This window comes from Eptatretus burgeri, chromosome 6 (assembly GCF_056783735.1).
Source record: "Eptatretus burgeri isolate ZD-2024b chromosome 6, Ebu_testis_v1, whole genome shotgun sequence".
NCBI classification, from domain to species: domain Eukaryota; kingdom Metazoa; phylum Chordata; class Myxini; order Myxiniformes; family Myxinidae; genus Eptatretus; species Eptatretus burgeri.
This window is the reverse complement of record NC_140966.1, coordinates 7,209,834-7,235,235: the sequence shown is the minus strand read 5'-3', so window position 1 is coordinate 7,235,235 and position 25,402 is coordinate 7,209,834. Positions and strand designations below refer to the sequence as shown.

The following is a 25,402-nucleotide window of genomic DNA, read 5'->3' as shown; positions in this document are numbered from 1 at the left end:
GAAAATCAGAAACATTACCAACGTAGATTTGGTACTCAATGATCATTCTTCCCCCAATCAGTTATACAACCAATCACCTTCAGGCAATACAAGGAAAGCAAAAAATGAGGTGGTAATGTCAATGTATTGTCTCTAGAGGGTGCCAATTGCTCTTATAAATGATGTCATTGACTCCCTCTCCTCGACCAAAACGTGCTTCCCGAATTATCAAACTCACTTGCTGTAAACTATGACCTCCAAATCACAATCTACCAAAAATCTTGATCACCAACAACTTAAAATTATGGAAATAGAGAGTTCGGACTTTTAGTCTTCCTATGATTTTGTTCATCGAAATATGACAGGATAATGACTTGCGCACTCTATACATCAATACACATGTACAGTTTGTGCACACATACAAACATATATACAGACATAGTACATTCATACAATGATTATATGAGTGCTGATCACCATTATATAAGTTGAATAATTAGCCTTGCTTGAAATGGAGAGGTTATTGTAAGTGTATGTGTGTGTGTGTGTCATTGAGTGTTATCTCCAAAAATTGGGTTTCAGAAGGTGGAATGGAATCCTCCCGGGACATGAAGTACCCACCGTCGTTTCAGTGAAGGATCGTGATTCACGGGCTATGTTGCGAAGTTGTGTTGTTCTCAGAGTTTTGTTCCGAGGACTCTTTTCAGGATCGTCACTGAGCGCTGGACAGCTTCCAACTGTAGTTATATTTTTTATTTTTATTTTTTGATATATTGTCGAGGCTTGTATGAGAGCTAACACACAACGTACAACAAGGGGGGCAAGAAACAAGAAGGAAGGAGAGGGAAGGACAAAACAGTGGGGAACAGAGACATAAAGAGATCTGGGGGAGGGAGAGGGATTGTGCGGGAACATGCGGCAAACAAGATGGACACCACAGGAACTTTCAGGACTTTACACAAAAGGGAACTTTCGAGAAGGAAGGCATGGGATTTGAAGGAGGTGTGTTTTGGGTGGATTAACGACTTTAGAAAATATCGTGGTTTTGAATGGGAGAAGATTTGAGGTGGTGGTGAACAGGTTTTTTGAAGACCTGGAGGGAAGAGTGGGATTGACGTGCGTATGGGAGTTTATTCCAAATGCGGGAGAAAATAGGAATGACAGAGTGAAGATGAGCAGTGATTCGTGATTTTGGTAGTTTTACCAGAAGGGGGTTGCTGGTGGACCTTGAGCACCCTGCGGAAATATGGGGGGACATATCGCAGACAGAGCGGGGGGGGGCGAGACTGTGGAGGAGACGATAGAGGAAAAACACCACCACCCTGCCTGTGGTGAGAGGGTGATAGGCCCAAAGACTCAGCTTCACTGTGGGAGATACCAATGATCCTAAAAGCCTTGGTTTCCACAGCGTGAAGCCGAGAAAGGTGAGACGCAGGAGCACCAACCCAGGGGAGAGAGAAGTATTCCATCAGGCTGCGGACAAAGGCTTTTATGTGGTCAGGAGCTCAGGTGGGCCGAGGAAGGACTTTGCACAATGGAGGATTCCCAGTCTGTGACTGGCTTTGGAGGCGAGGTTTGAAATTTTACCCAAATCTGCAGAGAGCAAACGAGCCGCTGCTTGCTGATCTGAGGGATTGCAGATCGTACGGCAGAGGGTGGAGTCATCGGTAAAGAGATCAAGAGGATTTACAGAGAGTTGGAGAGATCATTGATGAAAACCTGAAAAAGAACAGGGCCCAGAATTCTACCTTGAGGAACTCCAGTGTGGACAGGAAGAGGGGATGAGAGAACTCCATTTATGGCCACACGTTGGCTGCGACAGGAGAGGAAGTCTGCGAGCCATTGGAAGAGAGTTTGGTCAGCAGGGCAGGGTGCCAGACCATGTCAAAAGCACATGATATATCCAGGGATATGGCTCTGATTTCATGTCCGGCATTGAGGACCTCTATCCATTGTTGGGAGAGCAGAAGCAACATATCCAGGGTAGAGTGACCTGGTCTGAAACCAAATTGATGATCGGAAATCAAGCTATTTGAGAAGCCGAAGGATTCAATGTCAGAAGTGATGATGGATTCCATAACCTTGCTGAAGATTGGGAGAAGGCTGATTGGTCTGTCATTGCAGGGATCTGCTTTTGCACATTTTTTTTATGCAGAGCCATAATGTTTGCCGATTTCTTAGCAGATGGCAGATGACCTTGAGCAAATGAGAGGGTGAATATAACAGAGAGAGGGTGAGCAAGAGCAGCAGAGCAGGTTTTTAGGACACGTGGGCTGATGCCGTCTGGACCGGTTGCAGAATCTGAGTCGAGGTTTGACTGTTTGTTTGTTCGTGTGTGTGTGTGTGTGTGTGTGTGTGTGTGTGTGTGTGTGTGTGTGTGTGTGTGTGTGTGTGTGTGTGTGTGTGTGTGTGTGTGTGTGTGTGTGTGTGTGTGTGTGTGTGTGTGTGTGTGTGTGTGTCGATACATTTTGTGTTGCTGGAGGGTGCAGTGGAGCACTTTGGAAAAATGTTTAGAGTTTCTGTCTTTGAATAACACCTCATTTCATTGATAAGCAAAATGTTCCAGTTCGGAGTTAGCGACACATATTGGTTGAATCTGTAGCTGTTGCCTTCACCTCATCAAAGCTAAGTTAGTCAAACTGAATGAGTCATGTTTTTCTGTTATATTTTTGTCCCTGTGTTGTGTTTTTCTCCAATATTCCATGTTAAATCATAACTTGTGCTGTGTTGTAAAAATTTGTTTTCGTGTTTGCTTCAGGCCTACTCCTTGGATGTGCTGTGTTTTCCGTTTTGATGTCGTGTTCCTTGTTCCTCTTCTTCTTTCCTAAGTATCGTCATTTCTGCCTCCTCAACATTGTCCAATTCCTCTCCTAATTTCAAAAATATAAATAAAAACAAACAATATGAAAACATTATTTTTCACTCCAAAACGATCTCAATCTGCCTGAATTTCCTTCTGCTTGTATTTCCTGTTTGTCATTCATTATCTCTCCCTTTTTTCAATATCTCTAAACTGAATCTTCAGTTGAATGAAACACCTCTTTTTTTTTCTTCCTTTTAAAATATTAAAAATGCTTCACTTTCCTGTTTCTTCGTCACAAGTACCACGTGCGTTCTTTTTCTTCGTCACCATCTATTCCTCCACTTCTTCTTTACAAATGTTATTTTCCAAACCTGTTTCTCACTGAAGCGCTTGGCCTATCACCCCTCCTCATATACATACAGCACTACCTTTCTCCATGCTTTCAAAAATAATGTTTCCACCCATCCGTGATCTTTGTCTATGTATGTCCAGTTTGGGAATCTTGAGAAGTCCAGTTTGAAGAGGTTGTCTGCTCAAGACAGTCAAATTCCCATCACGTCCTTTCACGGTGTCAGTACCCTCCCCCACATCTCCTAAAAGTCTGCGTCCTTCCAACCCCACCTCTTTTATGTGTCCCCCTCTTCAGCATCCCTCCAATTTATGTCCCCTCTCCCTGCATTCCCCTCATTCACCACCTCAAATCTGCATGTCCCCAACATATAACCTCTCACCCCAACTCTCTCTTCCTCATATGTGGTGATCTCCATCTCTTCCTCTCTCCCTCTCTCCCTCCCTGTGTGTGTCCACTCTCGGGAGAGCCAGAAAACAACATCCATCCAACCTCAAGAATGAACTTTCAAACTTGTGTCTCTCCTCCAAAAACCTGGTGATGCGTTGTTTAGTCTGTCTCTGGGGTAACCTCCTCCCCTTCCATCCCTTCCCTCTCTTCAAATGAAACTACAGCGGACTCCGCTCGTGAGAAGTCCGAATGCCTCAATTATGTGTTTGCTTCCAAATGTTGTGTCTCCAACCCCTCATTCTCTGTACTCATCCTACCCAGTTTCACCCACTGCTCCTGGACCCTGTTTTTTGGCACATGAGAAGGTGAACAAGTTTCTGGCAACCCTAAACTCTGATTCCGCAACTGGACCGGACGGCATCAGCTCACATGTCCTCAAAACCTGCTCTGTTGCTATTGCACATCCTCTTTCTGTCCTTTTCACCCAATAATTTTCCATAGGTAATCTTCTATCTGCTTGGAAGTCACACAACATCACTGCATTACATAAACAAGGTGCAAAAACTGATCCACTTATCTGCAGACACAGCTTACTTCCAATCATCAGGAAGGCCATAGAAATGCTCATTGCATCCTTACTTTTGATATAAAATCCTTCCTTCACTTTTCTAGTTTGGTGGACAGAACACCACAAAGACAAACATTAAGTGGTTGCATTGGGGATATGCATGGTCAGAGGCATTGCAGAATGTTAGGAGGTATTTGCACAGAATATGGGCAGTGGGGGATAGAGTTATTGACATATTGTCAGAACTAACAACCACCTCTGGGATCGGGCTAGACCTGCCAAGGAGAACACATTGTCCAGAGTAGAACATTTTTGTTAATGCACACAATTTCTGGAGCAGCATCAGCAACTTTTTAGAGACATCTGTGATTTTATAATTGAGATCTCAAATGTTGGAGGAAAGGGGGAGGAATTGAAGCTGAGTGTGAGACACTCTGGCTGGACATGAATGAGAGCTGAAAGAGAGTGGAAAAGAGAGCTGAAGAGCAAGAAATATCGTTTAATTGATAACACCTATGAACAGGTGAGTAGGTGGTTTTGGTCTACACACAGGAACTCAATACAATGGCACAAAATAAATGCAGAAGATGGGGGAATGGACGCATGAGACTATAACAAGACAAATCCAACACTTTATCCTTAGCTTTGGAGGTGGTTCTCTTGCAGCAGAGAAAACCATGCCCACACACAAAGGAAGCTGCAACCAGTCATAATTTAACTTGTCTCTAAAACTCAACTGGAAAAATTATTGTCTGTTGTACCAAACATACTTGGGACTTGTTACTCTGCCAGGTTCATCAACATGGAGTACAATGCTGTGTTGTATTTTGAACAAGGACTGATCTGTATCTCATTTTATCAACCAAGGTGATAATTTTTTTAACAACCTAACCAAATCACTAAGGCAAAAACTTGCAAGGGAATACAAAGTGCTAATTGTCTGCATTAAACCAACAAGCTGTCACGTACATGCAGGACTTGGAAAATGCAGATGATGTTCAGGAATGCATCTAGAGCTATGATGTAACCGCCTGTGGAGGGAAAAGAAAAGATACAGGAGTCACTACAATGATGAACTTTAATTTATAGTGCTACTTTGAACACTATGGGAAGCTGAAAGGGACCAAGAAAAAAAAACCTTCCAAGCAAACAATATCTGATTTTGGGGACCATACTTTGTTTACTTGTGTATGTGTAGTTACGTACTCATTTCGTTGTTTGTTTGTTTCCTCCAATACCCCTCTGGAGGACATGTGGGGCACCTACAATTTAGTCATGAATGTTTCCATAACAAAAAAATACCCTGGATAGGTTACAACTCCATCACTGGGTCGTGCCAAAGCAGCCATCATTCAGGTTCAGTAATTTGGAATTATGGCCAGGGTACCAGTATACAATGACCTACATTTTATGCAAGGTGACATGGGATCTTCAATGTTCACAAGCAAATGCTAATCTCTTGGTGGCCATGTTAATGTCTCCTCAGAAGGACTGAGTACTTTTTTTGTTTATTGTATATAGTCAAGGCTTGTGGAAGAGCTAGTACACTGAACAGATCAAGGTGTAAGAGACAAATACAGGACGCAAAAATGCATACATGGGGTTGACAAGTTGGACACAGAGGATGCATGGACTGGACAAGGTGGATACAGAATGAAACTCCAAAGAGACAAAACTGGAAAATTGAAAGGAGGAGGGACTTGGGTGGGATTAACAAGGTTCGGTTTTAGATTGGGGACAATCTGAGATGGTGGTGAACAGTTGTCTTGAAGACCTGGAGGGAAGAATGAGATTGAAGAGAATGTGGAGGTTTCTTCCGCAGGTGGGAAAAAAAGAGGAGCAAATGAGTGGAGGTGATCAGTGATCCTGGATTTAGGGAGTTTCACCAGAAGGTGGTTGATGGTGGACCATGTGTGGCTTGCAGAAATCTGGGGGGAGGGGGGGGCAAAGCATGGAAAGAATAGAGGGTGCAAGATCAGAAAGGAGCCAGTTGAAGACAGAGACCACACACCAGTCTGCAATGGCAAAGTGATAAGCTCATAGACTCGGCTTCATTGTGGGTGAACCCAATAATCTTGAAGGCCTTGGTTTCCACAGCATCAAGCTGAGCAAGATGTAAGGCAGGAAATCCACCCCATAGAGGTGGGCACTGCTCCATCAAACTGCATATGAAGGTCTTGTAGGTGGATAGAAGTTCAAGTGTGCCAAGGAACGACTTTTTATGACAGAGGATACCCACTCAGTGCTGAGCTTTGGAAGCCAATGTTGAAATGTGGTTTGCCCAAAAGAGATAATGGCTGACAGTGAGACCCAGGAATATGAATGATTGAACTTCCTCAAGAAGGTTGTTTAGAAAGTAGATAGGAGGCTTTACCAGATGGTCCTTTCAGAGAGAGATAGTGAGAGTGTGAGATTTGTGAGTGAGTGTGTGAGATTTGTCAGGATGTGAAATTATTCCAAGTGTTTGACCAGCTTATGATTTTCTTCACATCTGAAGAGAGGGAAGAGGCGGCAGCCTGCCTGACTGAAGGATGAGGGATGTCATGGCAGACGGTGGATTCATCAGTAAATTGATAAAGGATTTTCCAGAGAGCCAGTGAGATCATTGATGAGGATTAAGAATAGGACTGGGCCCAGAACACTTCCTTGGGGAACGCCAGCCTCGACAGGGAGAGGAGATGAAAGGATTTGGTTGAGTGCCACACGTTGGCTCAGAGAGGAGAGGGAGTCAGTAAGCCATGTGTGGAGTTGGACTTGGATATCACAGGCAGACAGTTTGAAGAACAAGGCGGGATGCCAGACTGTAACAAAAGCATGAGATATGTCAAGAGAGATGGCCCTGATCTCATGTTTGACATTAAGGGCTTCCATCCTTTGTTGGGTGAGTCAAAGCACAATGTCCAAAGTGGAGTGACCTGGTCTGAAATCAAATTAGTGATCTGAGATGAGGTTGTTGGAGAAAAGATCACTTTTTGCACCTTTATATGTAATGCAGTGATGTTGTTGGATTTCTAATCAGATGAAGATAACCAAGTGCAAATGACAAGGTGTCGAGGGTAGAGAGAGGAAGTGCAAGAGCAGCAGAGCAAGTTTTTATTACGCATGAGCTGATGCCATCCATTCCAGTAGCAGCATCAGAGTCGAGGATTTAAAGAACCTTCTCCACCTTCTCAGGTGCAAAAGGCAAGAGTCCAGGAGCAGCTTGGTATGACAGGTAATGATGGGTACTGAGAGAGAATGGTTGGAGACACAATATTTTGAAGCAAACACAAAATTGAGGTGTTCAGCCTTTTCACGAGCGGAGTTGGCTGTGGTGCCATTTCAAGAGATGGAAGGGGATGGAAGCACAGCATACTCTAGAAACAGGCTTAACAAGGTGCCACCAGGTTTTAGAGGAGGTAGACAAGTTTGAAAATTAATTATTGAGGTTGTACAGATGTTGTTTTCTGGCTGTCCTGAGAGTGGACACACACTTGTTGTGGACTTTTTGGAATGCACTGGGATTGCCTTTGGTCGAATTTGCCTTCCAGGAAAAGAAGGCAAGTTGTTTCAGAGCAAATGCCTCACCATCGGATTCATTGTACCATGGGTGGAAATAAGGGAAGGATAATTGAAGACGAGATGGGATGCACCTGTGCATGAGAGAGAGCAGATTTCTGTGAAATAATTCCCAGGCTGAGTTAACATCAGGGACAGTATATCTGGGAAACCATTCCTGAAGAGAGAGGGCTGCTTGCAGTCCCTGCCATTCTGCTTGAGCAAAAGACCAGACTCGCCAGCATTGAGGAAGTTCTCTGAGAATAGCCAGAGAGATGTTGACTTTCACAAGCACATGATCAGATGAACAAATTGGAGCAGAGGAAGAGCAGGAGACATTTGTGGGAAAGTTAATCATGACTAAGTCCAGTGTAGAGGATTTGCCATTAGGAGAAATCCAGATTGGAAAGTTTACAGATTGAGTCAGTCTCATGAAGTCACAGAAGTCCTTTGCTGAAATACTATGGCTGGTGAGAGAGGCACCAACACCAAGCCAAGTTGCATGGTGACAATTAGAATCAGGCTTCCATCCTCTATCCAATCAGGCCTCCATTGGATAAGTGGTTAAAAGTCTGTCCATGTTGTCAGAGAGAGAGAGAGAGAGATACAGAGAGAGAGAGAGAGATACAGAGAGAGAGAGAGAGATACAGAGAGAGAGAGAGAGAGAGAGAGAGAGAGAGAGAGAGAGAGAGAGAGAGAGAGAGAGAGAGAGAGAGAGAGAGAGAGAGAGAGAGAGAGAGAGAGACAGAGAGAGACAGAGAGAGAGATAGAGATACAGAGAGATAGAGATACAGAGAGATAGAGATACAGAGAGATAGAGATACAGAGAGATAGAGATACAGAGAGATAGAGATACAGAGAGATAGAGATACAGAGAGATAGAGATACAGAGAGATAGAGATACAGAGAGAGAGAGATACAGAGAGAGAGAGATACAGAGAGAGAGAGAGAGAGAGAGAGAGAGAGAGAGAGAGAGAGAGAGAGAGAGAGAGAGAGAGAGAGAGAGAGAGAGAGAGAGAGAGAGAGAGAGAGAGAGAGAGAGAGAGAGAGATATATATATATATATATATATATATATATATATATATATATATATATATATATATATATATATATGCAGATGTCGATGTAGTCATCACTGTTAGGGGGATTGTACAACACACAAATGAACAAGAGATGAGAGCGGAGGGGACATTGCAGCCACAGATACTCCTGGGGGTTGGGAAGTGTATGTTCACTACAAGGGCAAGGGGAAATTAGGTTATTGGTGTAAAGAGCAACTCTGCCACTGGGGTGTGGTTCATGCTTTTCAAATCAGAGGAGACAGCAACCGCGGAGGGATACTAAGGAGTCAGCGGTGTCCTGTGGGAGAAAGGATTCTGTAAAACAGATGATGTCTGGTTCATTGGCAGTGGCTTGGATCGAGAGATCTGTCAGGTTAGAGCAGAGACCTCAGATGTTTGAGGTCCACACAGTTATAAATATGGGGGATGTGCCATCGGGATGGTGCAGGATGGCGGGGTGATGCTTTGCAGGGGAAAAATGAGGCTATGGGGGTGGCGGGGGGAAGTTTGAGTGTGTGTGGTGTGGGGAAGATTTGAGTTTGGGGTCTGGGGAAGGTCTGTGTCTGTGAGGTATGGGGAAAAGCTTGTGTGTGGGGGGTATAGGGAAAGGTTTGAGTGTGTGTAGTGCAGGGGAAGGTTTGAGTGTGTGAGATGCAGGGGAAGGTTTGTGTGCCATTTGCGGGCACGGTTTGAGTGTGTCATGTGTGGGAAAGGTTTGAGTGTGGGGTGCGGGGGGAGGTTTTAGAGTGTGAGGTGAGGGGAAGCATTTATGGAATGTAAAGTGTTTTGTTTGTTCTGATTTATTGAAATGAGGAGAGGAAATAGAAATAGGAAATAGGACAGGATAGTGTTGAGGAAATAGAAGCAAGGTTTTAGATATGCAGTACTGATTTAGATATGTGGTCCATGAAAAATATGTCATGACTGATGGTGAAAGCCTAGGAACTCGAAAGGCTACCTCTCTATCATATATATTTATCACCAAGTTGTTGTACTGAATTTACCCAGAGATCTTTTTGATGATACAGAATGAAGTAGAGTGTTCCGAGGTAGAATTAAGTTAATGTTTGAAGTAGTTGAACCGTTTCTGAGTATTTTCGGATCAGGAAATGGAGATCCATTTCTCCATTGGGACCATACTCTGAACAGGGCGTTGGTCCTGCCGAAGCAGTCTCCTGGGTGATTGGGCACAATCCTGGATAGGTCTAGGAATGGAGATACAGGAGCAGATGCTTGTTTAGTTCAATCTTGAGGAATGTTTCAACACATTGGAGTGTCACCAATCCATCTCTCTAGGTCTTCCTTGGTAAATGTGAACTTCTCATGGTCTACAAGTCTTTTCTCCATATCTCAGTGGAGTATTGATCATTCCTATATGTCAGAACCCCATATCTGACCCTCCCTTTAGATGTCATATAATCCAATACTCTCTCACCAGAGACACGATTAATGGTATTTTGACTTCCTGCCACCTCTCATCCAGTCATATTCCCCCTGCTCCTCTCTTCAAATCTCCACAGCCCCTACACCATACACTTGTTCTACCAGTAACCCTCTCCTCATTAGCCTTCCAAAATCCACACTGAATACTCAATGACACTTCTTTTTTCCTCATTTTCTCCCAACTGTTGAATTGTTTCACCAAGTCAATACAATCCCACTCTTAACTTTAGGGTTTTATGATGGCAGCTCACCACCATCTCATGTCATTTTGTTTTCCTACCAATGATGTTTTCTACTCATGGTAATGCTCCCCACGTCCACCCCCTCTTACTCTTTTTTTTTTGGTCATTCTCCCATCCTCTTTTCCTGTTTATTCATCCAAATATGTGTTTATACGAGGTTGTTTCCCCACAACCGCAGCCTACTTTTATCATGTTCTTTTTTTATCTTCTGTTATCTTGCCCATCCATGAGCTTATATCCTAACTCCATATTTTTGTCGACAAAAAAATAATACAGGGCATTTCTTCAGCAGTTCAATATGTCTTTGAAGTAAACTCAGAGCAAGCTTGTTCACAGGATTCATTCTTTATACATGCTAGCTTACGTGAAGCAGAGCAAACTGAGATGATACCGCAAGAAATGTAATTATATTGTTGTTTTCTTTTTTTTTCCACCTATTCTGATCCTTCTCTTCAATACATGTTCAACTTTGCTTTACGCACTTGAATTTTTGCTTTACTCTTCATCACGGTACCTGAAAAAAAATTGAGATAATTATTTTTTGACACGATCGAGATTTTAACAAACTCGGTGTTTCATGCATGATTCTTTACCATGTATACAGTTTTGTTGTTGTTGTGTGTTTGTGGTCTTTCTAGACTGGTTATTTTGATTTATTTTATGAAGGTTTTTTTCTTTCAACCCAATTTTTGTTTTATAACTTCTTCAATTCCCTTCTTATGGCATTAAACTTTTAAACGTGTGTTAATGCAGTCAGAGAAACGATTTTGCTGTGACACTGTCTGAATCCAAGAGCCGGAGTTCCAATTCATTGTTGATGTCATTGTCAGCTGGTGATGAATGGATGGCTCCCAGTGTCCACGGCTTTGGATTTTGAGGCCCAGCTCTGGGCTGAGACGAGACCACGGATTTGCCATAGGTCGGCCACTTGCTGTGCCATAATAAAGTGGCCAAAAGCTCAGCTGGAGGCCATTTCTTTATTGGACCAAGCAGCAGTGAGCTTATCCTAATCCTCTTCTTCTTTTACCTCATATAGGAATAATAATAATGGTTCTGAGAGAAAAAGGAAAAAAAAAATCTTGTAAGCCTAGAAAAATGCAGTAATGTGTGTGAAACTAAAAAAAAAAGATTGTCTCTGCATGTCTGTCTACAATGTGTTGCAGTCCTATTTCCATCTTTTTTCTTTTCTTTACACTTTTCTAAAAGTGTTTATTTTTGCCTTTTTATTATTTTAGTCTTTTTTCACATTATTATGTTTAATATTGTTTCAATTTTTATTTTCCTGTCTCAAGCCCATTTGAAATTTTTGACATGTATTGAATAGTTCTTTGGAAATTATTTATCTTAGCTGGTCAGAAAACTTGTAAGTTTAGAAATTGCTTATGTCATGGAATCGAAAAGTAACGGAAATAAAAGAAATTGTGATGATAATTTTGCAAAATTTTCAGAATAGTTTTGGTGTTTATCATGAAACAATGCACTTCATACTGCCATCATTGTGTGGACATTGTCTACTAAAATTTTATTTCTTCCTTGTCATCTTTGCTCCACCCTCCAGATGGCTCAGGTGGAATCAGACATGGGTTGCTTCAAATCTTTGCAGGAAAAGCAGACTCTTGAGGAAATACAGCGGCAGCAGCAACTATGGGATCAGCGTGAGCAGCAGGTGTGAAACGGGATACTTGCTTACTGGACACGCACTTCACCTTAGTCTATCCCACGCTCTCAAGCGATAATCCGTTACTTGTCTGCTGGAGATACTTCGGTGGCCTCAATTTATTTGGTGTTTTTGCGTGCATTCTTTTGTAATATGTGCGAATTACTGTAATGGAAATGATTGTTGATTTGATTTTCTTTGGTCATACAAGTTTGTTTTTAACTCTTACCTTTTGCGTACACATCACAGATCACTTCACTTTAACCGTCTATTTAATTTCAGGCATTTCACTTGAAAGTCTTGCTTTTGATAGTGTTGTGTTGTTTCAGTTCTGTGTAACCTTCTTATTGATGTTGATATTTTCATGTTATAAGCTTATTATTGGCACCACAATCATGGTTGTGCATTATGAAGTCTTTACAAATTCTCAGTTGAATGTGTTCATTGTCATCATCGCCCTATTCTACTTCCACTCAGCCCAGACTCCATCATGTCATCATAATAATATACTGGTGAGGGCGACAGTGGCTTGTTGGTAGTTGGGATGTGAGTAAAACTGCTACTATGGCAGCTTATTAGACTTAAGTGGGGGAATGGTCCATTATTTTGGCATAATTATTGAGCTCATTAGCCTTGATTTTTGGTCCAACATTCAATCGTAATTAAACTTGTCTTTAAAACCAACAAGAAAAAGTGACATTTGGGTTGACAAACATATTTAGGACTCATTCCTCTCTGCCAAGTTGATTAATTTGAAGTAAAATCATGCTGTGGTTCAATTTGAGCAAAAACTGATGTGTAAGTCTTTTCAATACTACCCCGATCACGAAAGCAAAGATTTACTAAGAAATGGAAAGTGATCAATTGCATGGCGAACAACAATCTGTCATGCATGACTCGGAAAGTTGGTGATGGGTAGGTAGCTTTCAATTGCAAGAGTCAGTATTTTCTTGCTGACTTTCCAATTTATGTTCATGGGTTTTGAATTTCTTTATCTGCAAGTTTTCTGAGTCAACAAATCATGTGATGTCAAGTGTAATTGTTTGTAAACAAATGTAAATTTATTCATTTCTATTATTACATTCATACATAAAAATGACAAATTAAAGCTGGCTTCACTCTTTTCATTGAAACTAAAAACCTTTTTTTTCCCCATAAATTTACAAATGGGGTGTTTAACCAATTAGACCTTTTGCTTTCTCCCATTAGATGGCAGATGTGACGACCAGGATTGAAAAAGAGCGAGAAACTGAGAGTACCGAGACTGCATGGGTATACAAGGTAAACAAAATGCAAGGCCATGATGGAGAGACTTACATTGCTGCTTATTTTTTTTATCCATACACAAGAAATGGGAAGTTGGCAAAACTCTTCCCTTTTCTTAAGAGCTGTCTTTGACCATTCTATGATGTTTTTTAAAATTTATTTCGCCTTTCCTTTTGCTTTCTTTATTCTTCCTCTCCCGCAAACTCGACACTTGATCTAGCTCAGTAAAACGCCATGCACAGCAGGGAGTGCCTGACGCTGGGCACGCGTACCGCCATTTTAACTCCTGATTGTGTTTCATTCCGGTGGGGGGAGGGAGGCTCTAAGGGAGATGTGGAAAAGCAGAAGGGGGGGGAGAAGATGTGGAGGAGAAGGATGTGGGGAGTGGTGTGCGGGTGGGAGCCAGGGGGAGAAGACAGGCAGCCGATCTCAACAGGGTTTCCTGTGCCCAGGCGGCCTTGGATTGTGAGAAGAGCAGCTATTGGAGTTGACTCTGTGTAATGGAGACGAAAGGCGATGTGCAGAAGGACAGAGAGAGAAAGAGAGAGAGAGGGAGCACAACAGTGACACCGATCGAGTGGAGGCGTCGTGGTGGCGGCCTCATCTGGCCAGCCATTGAGCAACGCGGGCGGCGCCATGATGTGCCACGGCCCGAGCGGGATGGCGCCCTGCCGCTTTCGTTTGTCGCAGTGGGGAAGCACGGCTGCAGGCGGCTGCTTCTTTTTCGGTCCCAGCAGGAGCAAGGCAAATGTGGATCGCGATGAGAGAGTGAGGGAGATGGGGGGGAACAGGCGGCATGCTGCGCTCTGGGACTGGTAGGAAGAGAGGGGAGGGTGGGAGGCTGTCAGCTTGAAACAGACGTTTTGTGGGCTTTTTTTCTTTTTTCTTTCTTTTTATATTAATTTTGGCTAAGATCTTCCTTTTAGCTGCCTTTTTCAAAAGGCAGCTGTTTTAGACCTCACACCCAGGCAGCTCTGCTTTTGCTTCCTGTGTGTTCGGCCTAGACATATTGGGGGAATGAGACAGTAGGGGGTGGAGACGTGCCGCAGAGTGTGCTGGAAGAGAAAGAGGTGACTTGGGGCTGGAGGTGTTGTAGTAAGGTGGCGAGGTGAACCCTCCTTCATCCCTAGCCTTGACAGAAGACTGTTGATGGCGGTTCGGGTGCTGCAGGGAGCCAGAGAGATCAGGAACATGCACGGTGGTGAGCCAAAGGAAAGCGACAGAGCAGTTGAAGGCTGCATTTGGGTCTTAGTGGCCCTCCTGCTATGTCTGGCCTTCAGATGTTAGCAGGGGGATGTGGGGCCAAAATATGTACTATTTCTTTTCAACCTCTGCCCCTCCTCTCAGCCTTTGCAGATAATATAGTAAAAATAGGATGTGGTGAAGATGTGTTGATTATATAAATAAATAACTTTTATCTTTTCCAATAGGGAAAAGGAATAAGGATGTGAATTTGTTTTTAATTTTATTCCTCTCCACATCTGATGGCAATGGAGAAATCTGATTATGCGGAACCATAAGATGCAGGGACAGGCTAACAAAGGGCTGTCCTTTCAGGGCCTTGCAGCTTGCAAGGCCTCCTGTTGCCTTGCCCTGCCTCGGAAAAACGCTGTGGGGTGGTTCATGCCTGACGGCACCCCTGTGGTGGCGAGGCGCAGTGCGGCACGGCAGGAGAGAATTGGAATGAAAGAGCGCCGGGATTCACCCCTCTTTTGCAAAGCTGAGAAAAATAGTATTAATGAGAAAGAAAAAAATTTGTGGGGGAGTTTCACCAAAGTGCCACAATCACTGAAGATTGGGCCTGGTGATTGGCTGAGAGCGTTTTGGACACTGGAAGGAAGCTACTGCAGGTGGGCTACCTGTCTGTGGTGACACTTTTACTCATTCACCCTGCATCCCTATCTCAGATTTTACATTCTTCTCATACATTCCATTATTCCTTTACCCTTTCTGTCTTGAAATGACATTTAAACAGACAGCATTCATTTCCCATTTTTTTTTTCTCTGCTTGATTTTATTTATTTTATTATTTTGTTTAAGTTGTTAGTTGTCTGGTTTGATCTCATAGAAATGCTTTGCATATTGCAATTAAAATGGAGAGCACAATTTGGTTTTCAACTATTTGCTAGGCTGGTCGGTTTTGATGTTCTCAACTGGATTGCTTGCAAAAAAACATAACTGCAGAAAAACATGGCTACATTGCTGGAGAATCATGTGACTTAATAGCACCACAATGTATATGCAATCATCATCCTGCATCCCTTTCCCAGTCATTGTGTTTCTCCCCAACTGTGTGATTGGTAAAAAAAAATTTTTTTTACAAGAATTAATAGAAATGGAGAAAAGAGAAAAAGGTTATGAAAATTCAAATCCCAACAGTGCAAAGCATCTCAAAGACAGAAGGCTCAAAGAGAGAAGGCTCAAAGGCTGGTGGATATATTTTCAAAATACAAGAATCTGACAGCTGAACGGGCTTTGTGAATTAATTTGAAAGTCATCTCAGTTGTTTCATTCTTTGCTTATGACTATGCAGCAGAGTGATACGACAAGCAAAATTCGAAAGTTATTTTGTGAATTTTTCTTTTAATGTGGTTGTTGATCAAATGATGTTCAAACTTCAGATATAGTCTGGAACACTCAAGTTTTCGTCAAACTTAATTTTGCAGTCAAATATATGGCTGAAGGCCAGTGTTGCTAGTTTCAACAGGGATTTTGGTGAATCTAATTTTCTTGTGATTAACACAGCAGCAGGAATTAATTAAATTGATTTCCCCATTGGTGTATTTGCACTTGCTTTTTTTTTAATCTCGGTACATCCGTTTATTCAGTCATTATTGTGAACCTTATTTTCTTGTTGTGAGAACAGAGCCCATCATCCAAAAGTTCTCTTAGCCTCATTGCTCACGTAAAACAGGTTTTGTCCAGGATTTGTTGTTGGCCTGGCAGGCTCACCTACCTAATAATTGTAAAATCATGCCATATTACCGTTTCACCAGCCAGGTGGCACCTGTCACAATGTCAGCCAGTGATCAGGTTGGCCCTGTGGAGCATCAAGCCATACCTGCTGCTTTTTTATGTGAACCGATAGTCCTTGTTACAGTGACTCATCACCAACAGAACACACCAGCCTGACATATCTTAGCTCTGAGATATCCTATCCTGTCATGGCAAAGCCACCCTACTCTTGTTAATGTCATAACTTCACAAATTCATTCTCATAAATAACAATTCTTAACCTGATACAAAATGAAGAGCAAAGCATGAAAAGCAAACATGGCAAAATGTTCCTTTCAATTTCACGACATGCTTTGTTTTTACAACTTTGTAGCAAATTCCCAGATATGATATTCAGTATTTTTTTTCATTTAAAAGGGAAATATCTGTAAAAAAATGCCAACAGTACATAGCTTAGATGAACAAGCAATGGATATCGAAACACTTTGTGTGCTAAAAAATACACTAACTTACACCTTTGACAATGTGCAACAGCTATAGCACCTTGGTACAGCACCCAGTTACCTGCTGGAGAGAACAGATAAAAGAGAATTGGTATCAACCAGTGAAGGATAGCCTCAGTTATAATGTAAATGTAAGCAATGGATTACCACCTAAGATACTGTACTAGCACAATGAAGCATGCTTTTGTTTCCTGACTGTTTTGGTCACTTAAATACAGAAAGAAAGTGTCCATCAAGCCTTTTTAACCAATGTTTTCAACCAAACCATTTGAAGTTGCATGAATAATTTAATATTGTGATTAATTATTGGTGTGTGTGTGTGTGTGTGTGTGTGTGTGTGTGTGTGTGTGTGTGTGTGTGTGTGTGTGTGTGTGTGTGTGTGTGTGTGTGTGTGTGTGGGTGTGTGTGTGTGTGTGTGTGTGTGTGTGTGTGTGTGTGTGTGTGTGTCATTGGTTATCTACAGATGTGGATTTCAGGAGGTGCAACAGAATCCTCCTCAGGCTCGAATTATTCCACCTCTGTTTCGGTAAGACATCACAATTCATGGACCAAGCTGTGAAGTTTTTTTTTTTTGTTCTCAATATTTTGTTCTTAGGGGTCTTTTCAGGATCGTCACTGAACCCCGGACTGCTTTCAACTGTAGTTTGTTTGTAGCAATACATTAAACCCTCAAATTGTCGTGGGTTCTAATATCGTGGCTTTTGACCAATCAGAGGCAACCAATTGTATTCCAATTTCATTATCGTGGGATTTAATTTCGACCAATCGCGGTTTTTGAGATGAGGTGACTCATTGTTTGCGTCCGTCCTGTGCGTATACGATTATCTCCCTTTTCAAGCCTTGTGTTGTTTTTCATGCATCACTTTTAATGAGCCCAAACGTAAAGCGATGGACAAAGTTAGTTGTGCCAAAAGGCAGAGAAAGGTTATGACATTGGGCGAAAAGATTGAGTTGTTAGATCAGTTCGGTTAAGGTGAAAATGCAGCATCTGTGTGGAGATTGCAGGGAGAACCTTCCCTATTGTTCTATTCCTCATTCCAAAACCTTCATTTTCCTTCATACCTCATTTCCAAACTTTCATTCTCATTCAAACCTCATTCCCAAACCTTCATTTTCCAACTCCATATTCGAACCTCATTCTCATACTCTCACTTTCTGACACCCGTACTTCAACTGCCATTCTCAAACACCCATTCTCAATCCCTTATATTCTGATAAGCAGACTCAACCCCCCCGTTCTCAAACCCTTATTTTCCAACACCTAGACTCAAACACCCATTATCAAGCACTTGTTTTCTGACACCCGAACTAGAACCCCCATTCTCATGCTTCATTCTCAAACAAACATTCTTAAACCATGTCTCCTCACCAGTGTTTCTACTGAATAATCACCAATTTAGCGTTGTAATGGTCATGGTTCGACGCCGTTCCAGCATCCAAGTCAAATTGGATCGACAGAGGCTCTTCCTGAAAAGTGATAACCGATACGTAAGCTCCAGTTCAACCATGGCTACCCACACGTTCCACACCAGGAAAGGCTGATTTTAGAAATTAAAATTAAGATTCGACCTCCATCATGTAAAATTAGTTCGGAAAGCAGCATCGACCGACCATGATGCTGTGAAAAAGTATGCACCACAGCTCATCGAACTAATCGAGGTGAAGGGATTTGTGCCAGCGCAGGTTTTTAACACCGACGACACAGGATTATTCTAGAAAAGGCTGCCTACCTCGTACGCACCTTTCTCTCCAAGCAGGAATGATCGGCTCTGGGGTTCAATGTCGTCTTTCCTTATCATTTTCCGATCGGGCAATACTGCAGGCGACTTCGTCATAAAGCGAATGCTGCTCTTCCGTTCCCCGCTTCCCACTCCCCACTCTACACTATCCACTCTAACAGCATCTTCATCAACCCAAGCTAAGCCTTGTGTTTTCTATTTATGGCACAGTATGGTTTGAGTGCAGAATATTCTAATCTTCACCCTCCTCACTGTTTTGTAAAAGAACATCTCGCTGTTTTGTAAAAATTAAAAGGTAAAAGTCTTGTGTTTTCGTTTAACTAGCAGAGTACCCGGCCAATGAGCGATCTTGTTTCAAGCATGCAACACGTTCTTGTGATGCATACCTTCATTTGGCCGGTGTATCGGCAACTGACAGCTCTGTATACGCAATTTTTTTTTTTTACCTGGGTGACGTGCATGAAGCAAAAACATACCTACTGCTTATAATTCAAAATTTCTCACAGCAATGGAAAACGTGGGCACAGGAGTACTGTAAATGGAGGAGACTCGTAATACCATGCCCTACCTGGATGCGGTGCTGCGCGATACACATTTACATAGAAAATTTGCATGCCCCCTACCCCCGCCCCCACCTTCCCAAGACCACTGGCAAAGATAAAAATATGACAATACATTAATTGGGGTCCTGCTGATCCTCTGTAGCAATTCTGGATGTAGTTGGCCCATCACTGCAGGAGTAGTGCAGCAAACAAACAAACAAACCAACACACAAACAAACACTGGTCGGTGAATTATAGTAAGGATTTACACTGTATTCATTTTATTTGCATGTTTATTTCAATGTTAACATGCATTGTGTATATCTTACATGTTTATTACCTTCACCGCCATAGGTGGGAGATCATGTTTTCACTCCCTTTGGGTGGTCGCCAGACTACCGTTATGCTCAGGTTTTCCGTCTGTCTGTCTGTATGTAATGGACAGCTCTGGAGGCCAGAGGAGTCAACCGATTTTGATGAAATTTGACTGGTCGGTCCATACCAGGATCGAGTTGTATGCTTTTGAGCACCGTTGCTATGGACACCACCGTTGCCTAGCAACGGGACTTTGAATTTTTTGAAAAAATCCGAAAAATATTTATATATTTTTTTTTTTCGAAAATCAAAAATCGGCTTCCGTGCTTTTATGCGCACTATAATCAACCTCTTTGTCAAAAATTTTCAGCCCGATCCATCAAAAACTGTATGACTAGTATGCAATTATATAGCGACCACCCATGTCGCTTACCAGCTTGTCTGTCTGTTTGTTTGTTTGTCTGTTTGTCTGTGTTTAGGATATCTCAAAAAGTTGTAGATTGATTCGGATGAAACTTGGTGGACAGGTTGGGTGTGTGACAAGGACCAACTGATTAGATTTTGGTGAAGACCCGGATCCGGCTATGAGAATTTTTAAGTGATTCTTCACCAATGAGAGATAGGGTCAAAGACGATATATAGCACGATATCTCAAAATGTTGTCGACAGATTCAGACAAAAGTTGGTGGACACGTTAGGTGTGTGACTATAATTAATTGGTACAATTTTGGTGAAGATCCAAATCCGGATTTGGAACCTAAATTTTTGAAGAGATTCTTCACCATTGAGAGATTGGGCTAAAAATGAGACATGGCATGATATTTCCAAAAGTTATCAGGCTCGATATGTTCCACTGGATCGGGCATTGTGTGGCGGAGGTATGTGCTCCACCAAGTGCCCTTCTAGTTTCAATTGTAATGTGTTTATTTCTGGCTGCCACCCACCTCGCGCTATATTTTCTTTGAAGCCCAGGAACCGAACCCCTTTTTCCCACTGGCCCTTAGTTTCCACATTCATGGTTTGAACTATCGTGGAATTTTACAGGAACCCAACCCTCACGGTATTTGAGGGTTTACTGTATTCCCATGGATGGTTTTCAAGATCTCCGTCAGGCTCTTCTTTATCATGGTGGAGACTTCTAATACCTTTGATAGCTTGTGCATTGATGTGCAATTGTCTGCATGTACGAAGTGTTGGTGGGGGTCTCATGGAAGGCTGTCGTGTGGTTGATGTTGTGTGTTTATTACCCAAGTTCATGCCCCCTCCCCTTAAAAGAATGGGGGAAAGGGCAAAAACTACAAAAAAAACAAAACAAAACACAAAAAACACCTTTAAAAAATTGCATTTTCTTCTTTCATCTTGTGTTGATAAATTGGTATGGTGTTGATGGGGCACAGCCATGATGGACTGAATGGCCTCCACCTGCATCCAATCTCCTTGTAATTCCTTGTGATCATTCCCATTGCTACAATTAATTATCACTGGTACAATTTCAGCATTTTTCAGCTTACAGAATATTTTGACTTCATTTTTGAGAGCGTGGGATTTGGTCATTTTCTTGATTTCTGCATTGTTTCGACCAAAATTGCTGGGTACTGACAACTCATTCAGCAAGACTGTCTTTCTTTTATTGTACCGAAGTACTATATCCAGGCACAATGCTTTGTTTCGATGTTCACGCTTGGGGGAGGAGGGGGGGGGTCATCACGTCTTACCTGAGGGTTATTTCCTTGTTTGCAGTGATTGCTTTTGGTTCATGTTTCCATGAGTTTTCTGGAACTTGGATGTTGAAGTATTTGCAGATGTGCAGATGTCAGACCAGGCCACCTTAGATCTGTAACTTGCTGCAGGTACCATGTAAACCTGTACTCACCTGTTTCATGTTCGGGTTGTCGGCGACTAAACCGTCTCCCCCACCAGGTTTCTTGGTGAGGAGGGTGTATGATATGGACACCCGGCAGGATTAAAAACAAAACCTGTCAAACGGTGGAGGCGCTCCTTGTGAGCCAATGGCCATCCATATCTAGTGCCCAACTGTGTCTGCGGGCGTATTCCTACAGTTGGGTTACTTTTTTTTAGGAGTTTGGTGAAAGGATTTGCACTCCGGCCACGGTAAAACCCTTCACACCGCAAAACACAAAAACGCAAAATCTGAAAACCCACTTCATTGGAGTACCTCCTGTGCAGCTGCCCTCCACAGGGCAGCTCACCGGTTGACTAGATTGGGGCAAAGCCTTCAGGACCCCCATTCTTCGATGAGAGAAGGAAAACCACGGGGTAATCTTCCCGGGTCAGATTGCGGTGGTGTGTGTTGGGACGGTGCTGAGGTGTCATCCACCAGACGGCGGTCTCCTTGGGTTAACCTGAGGCGGTCCCTTCGGGTGGGTGCCTGGAATGTCCGATCCCTAAGTGAGGATGATCACCTGTCTCTGTTATCATCTGAGATCAAGCGTTTGAACATCGGTAGTGCAGCACTCTCTAAGGTTCGGAGACAGGATAGTGGCGAGATATTGGTGGGTGGTTACACCTACTATTGGACTGGTCACCGATGGTTACCATGCCCAAGGAGTTGTTGTACCTGTGTCCATAAAGCTCACTCCAATGATAATTGAGGTAACACTGGCCAATGCGTGTATTATGAGACTAAGGATTCATCACTCCTTGAGTGTCAATTTCCTGGTCTCTCTATCTGCTCCAACTGAGGCAAGTGATCTCACTGTGAAGGACGCATTCTATGCCATGCTCGAGTCTGGTTGATCAGTGCCCCAGGCGAGATACTCTTCGAGTCTTGGGGGATTTCAATGCATCGACTGGAAATGATAAGGATGGTTATGAGACATGTGTTGGTCCCCACGGGTCTGGAACTATGAAGCAGAATAACACTAAGTTCCTTGACTTTGCAAGAAGTCATGGACTGAGGGTGGCTAGTTCATGTTTTCAGTGCCCACAGGCTCATCAATGGACTTGGTGTACCAACACTGGTGGTGTGGCAATGGAGATTGACTATGTGCTCATTGATGGTCGCTGGAGGATGTTCCAGAACTGCAGGGTCTAATACAGTGCTCAGTTCCTCAATATCGACCACAGGCTTGTGGTAGCAACTCTGAAGTTTCAGCTTAAATCTGAGAGAAAGGTACCATCCCAGCCGAGGCTGGATGTTGGCAAGCTCAAGGATGACAGGGTAGCTGAGGAGTTTGCGAACAGGCTGAGTGGAGATTTGGGGGGTCTGGTTGCTTTGGGTAATCCTGAGGAGTTGTGGAGTGCCTTCAAGACCACCATCCGTGATGTTGCCGGTGGATGTCTTGAAACTCACCACAGGGCAAAGAAGAATTTGGTCTCTCAAGGGACACTGGATACCATTGACCAGAGTCGCAGGGCCAGGCTTCATTGCAGAGCTAAGTTGTTCAGGGAGTTGAGGCGTAAAATTGTACGTGCACTGAGGGTGGACAACGAGGCCTATGCGCAAGTAATCTGTTATGGGGTAGAGCATCACCTGTGGTCAAGTGATTCTCGTCCTGCTTACAGGGGAATTTGCACATTGCGTTCATCCAAGCCCTTCCCTCGTTGTACTGCAGTGAATCGGGATTACCTCTGGAGGATTCTTGGTTTTTGTGGGGTGCCACCAAAACTGATAAATCTGATACCTGAACTATACTCTGGTACTGAGAGTGTTGTGAGATGTGGTGATACCATCTCTGACTTATTTCCAATTGTTACTGGAGTTTTGAATGGACTGGATTATTGGGAAGATGTTGGAGAGTTCAAGCTGCTGTGCATCGTTTGGGAATGTCAAGATCTCTGACGTTGATTTTGCAGATGATGCAGTCATCTTTGTGGAGACTCTGGATATCCTTTTGGGGCCCTCGAGGTGCTGATTGAGGAGTCGAGCCACTGGGATTATGGGTCTCCTGGGTCAAAACTAAGATCCAGGCTTTCAGTGACATTTTTGATGCTGATATCTTGTCTGTACCTGTTTGTGGTGAGGTTGTTGAGGTCACGGAGAGATTCACTTTCCTTGCCAGTGATATTCATATCTCTGCTGGCTGTGAGCCAGAAGTCAATTGATGTTTTGGTCGTGCCTGGGGAGTCATGGATTCACTGGATCATGGAGTGTGGCACTGTCGGTACTTGTGCAGGTGGACGTAAGTCCAAGTCTTCAGGTTCCTGGTGCTTCCAGTCTTCTTGCTCTATGGATGTGAGACTTGGACTCTTATCACGGATCTGAGATGGAGACTTGATTCCTTTGGTACCAGGTCTCTTCAGAGATTCCTTGGCTGTCGCTAATCAGACTTTGTGTCCAATGAGTGGTTGCTGAGAGAAACTCAAATGAAATTTGTTACTTGTACAGTCCATTGAGTGTCAGCTGCGGCTGTATGGACATGTGGCTCGTTTTCCTGACGCTGATCCTGCTCACCAGGTTATCTCAGCGAGGGAGCCTCGTGACTGGAGGAGGTCAATGGCCTGACCATATACCTCATGGTTGGAGCAGATTGATCGGCATCTCACGGAGATGGGGATGGACCAGGCATCTGCCTGGGGGATGGCCAGACGGGGGCCCCTGGAGTACCAGCGGAAAGTGGATGCAGCGGCGTGCTGCTCCGGCGCATGCTGCCATGCCTGACCTGGCCTGACCAGTGGATTACTCCATATACTTTGTTGTGCCTTTGAGTGTACAGCTGTACTGACATGAGCTTTATTTTACACCCCAATAGGAGGTGACTGATGCTCCCTTTTTCTGTCTTGCAAATCCTACACCTGTCTGATTGTCTCAGTCTTGGCATTTTCTTTAAGCCATTGGTATAGTGACCTTGCTCTTGGGCATTCATTGTGATTGGCTATTCCCAGTCTGTCCAACTATTTTGTTATGTCTCCCTGCCCTCGTTCTCCCAGTTGTCGGTCTCTACAATATCTGTTGATATTTTGCTTTGTATTTTATTTTTGTCTATTTTTGCAAGAATTGGGAGTGTATTTGTTGCTGTTTCAGTTTCATATGTGACATCTTCTGTTCTCACCAGTCTTTGGAAATTCTTTGCAAGGTGGGTTGGGGATACCTTTTCTGGCTTGCTGTCTGTATTTGTCTACCACTTGGATTCGGTAGTCTGTTGAACTTTTCATGTTCTCAGCCAATCCGACCTTTATCACTATGTGCACTTAGTTGAGCTCTATCAGGCCGCTATCTCTTTCTTGTCTCAGCAGGTACATTTTTGCAATGTATTGATTTTTATAGAACATTTTTTGGTTATTCCTCCGGAACTAATGTGTCCTTAAAAAATGCGACATTGTCGGAAACAAATTGTCACATTTAAATTAATGTAAATAACATTTAATGTGTTCCAAGTCAAAAAAATTTGCACTAAAAACACCTTTAATGAGTCCAAAAAAGCATATTTTTATCCCCCGCCGCATGGCGGAAGGGGGATATTGTTGTCACCCGGGTCGTCCGGCTGTCCGTCCGTCTGTCCGGGCGTCAACATTAATAACTGTGAGTGTGATAACTCATAAACTGTTTGCCATATCGATTTAAAATTTGAGTCACACATGTACCACCTGAAAAGGAAGAACCCTATTGATTTTGGGTGTGGCCGGATCCAAGATGGCCGACTGGGGTGGCCATCTTAAAAAATGTTTTTTGTAATAAATGGAAAACCGCTTATCTGATTTCAATTATTTTTGGTTACTACGTTCCTCACCCCTGGGGAACTTTTTCGAGATGATGACCAAATGGTGTCTTGTTTCCCATTCACCTCCCTCATTATCTGGAATATGTATGACCTTTTTCATTCAATGGGGGGGGGGGGATTTCCCATCTCTGATGGTATACTTGTATGTTTACATCCATTAAAATTCCAATCATAGAATAAAATACTTAACAAACAAACAAATGAAATAATAGCATTATATGAATATCAATAAAGTGACACAGAAAGTGAAGTCCTGTACTCACCGACAATGGTCATGGATGGAGCTTGTGAAGGTGGAGTTTGAGGAAAATGGTGCAGGAGTGGGCTATTGTGAGGAGGAGGATCATCAAGCATAATCCACCTCCAAAT

General features: G+C 43.0%; 1 protein-coding gene across 3 annotated transcripts in view; it reads left to right on the top strand.

Moving 5' to 3' along the window:
• LOC147024189 (uncharacterized) overlaps window positions 1-25,402 on the top strand; it is a 157,382-nt gene that overhangs the window by 21,859 nt on the left and 110,121 nt on the right. For 2 of the 3 annotated variants that reach the window (XM_085883862.1, XM_085883863.1), the window contains exons 6-10: window positions 11,206-11,370; window positions 11,934-12,041; window positions 13,242-13,313; window positions 14,856-15,148; window positions 17,220-17,282. In XM_085883862.1, coding sequence (XP_085739988.1) covers window positions 11,212-11,370; window positions 11,934-12,041; window positions 13,242-13,313; window positions 14,856-15,148; window positions 17,220-17,282 — 695 coding nt within the window. In that variant the 5' untranslated portion in view covers window positions 11,206-11,211. The remainder of the gene's footprint in view (window positions 1-11,205; window positions 11,371-11,933; window positions 12,042-13,241; window positions 13,314-14,855; window positions 15,149-17,219; window positions 17,283-25,402) is intronic. The other variant, XM_085883864.1, reaches the window with a different exon arrangement.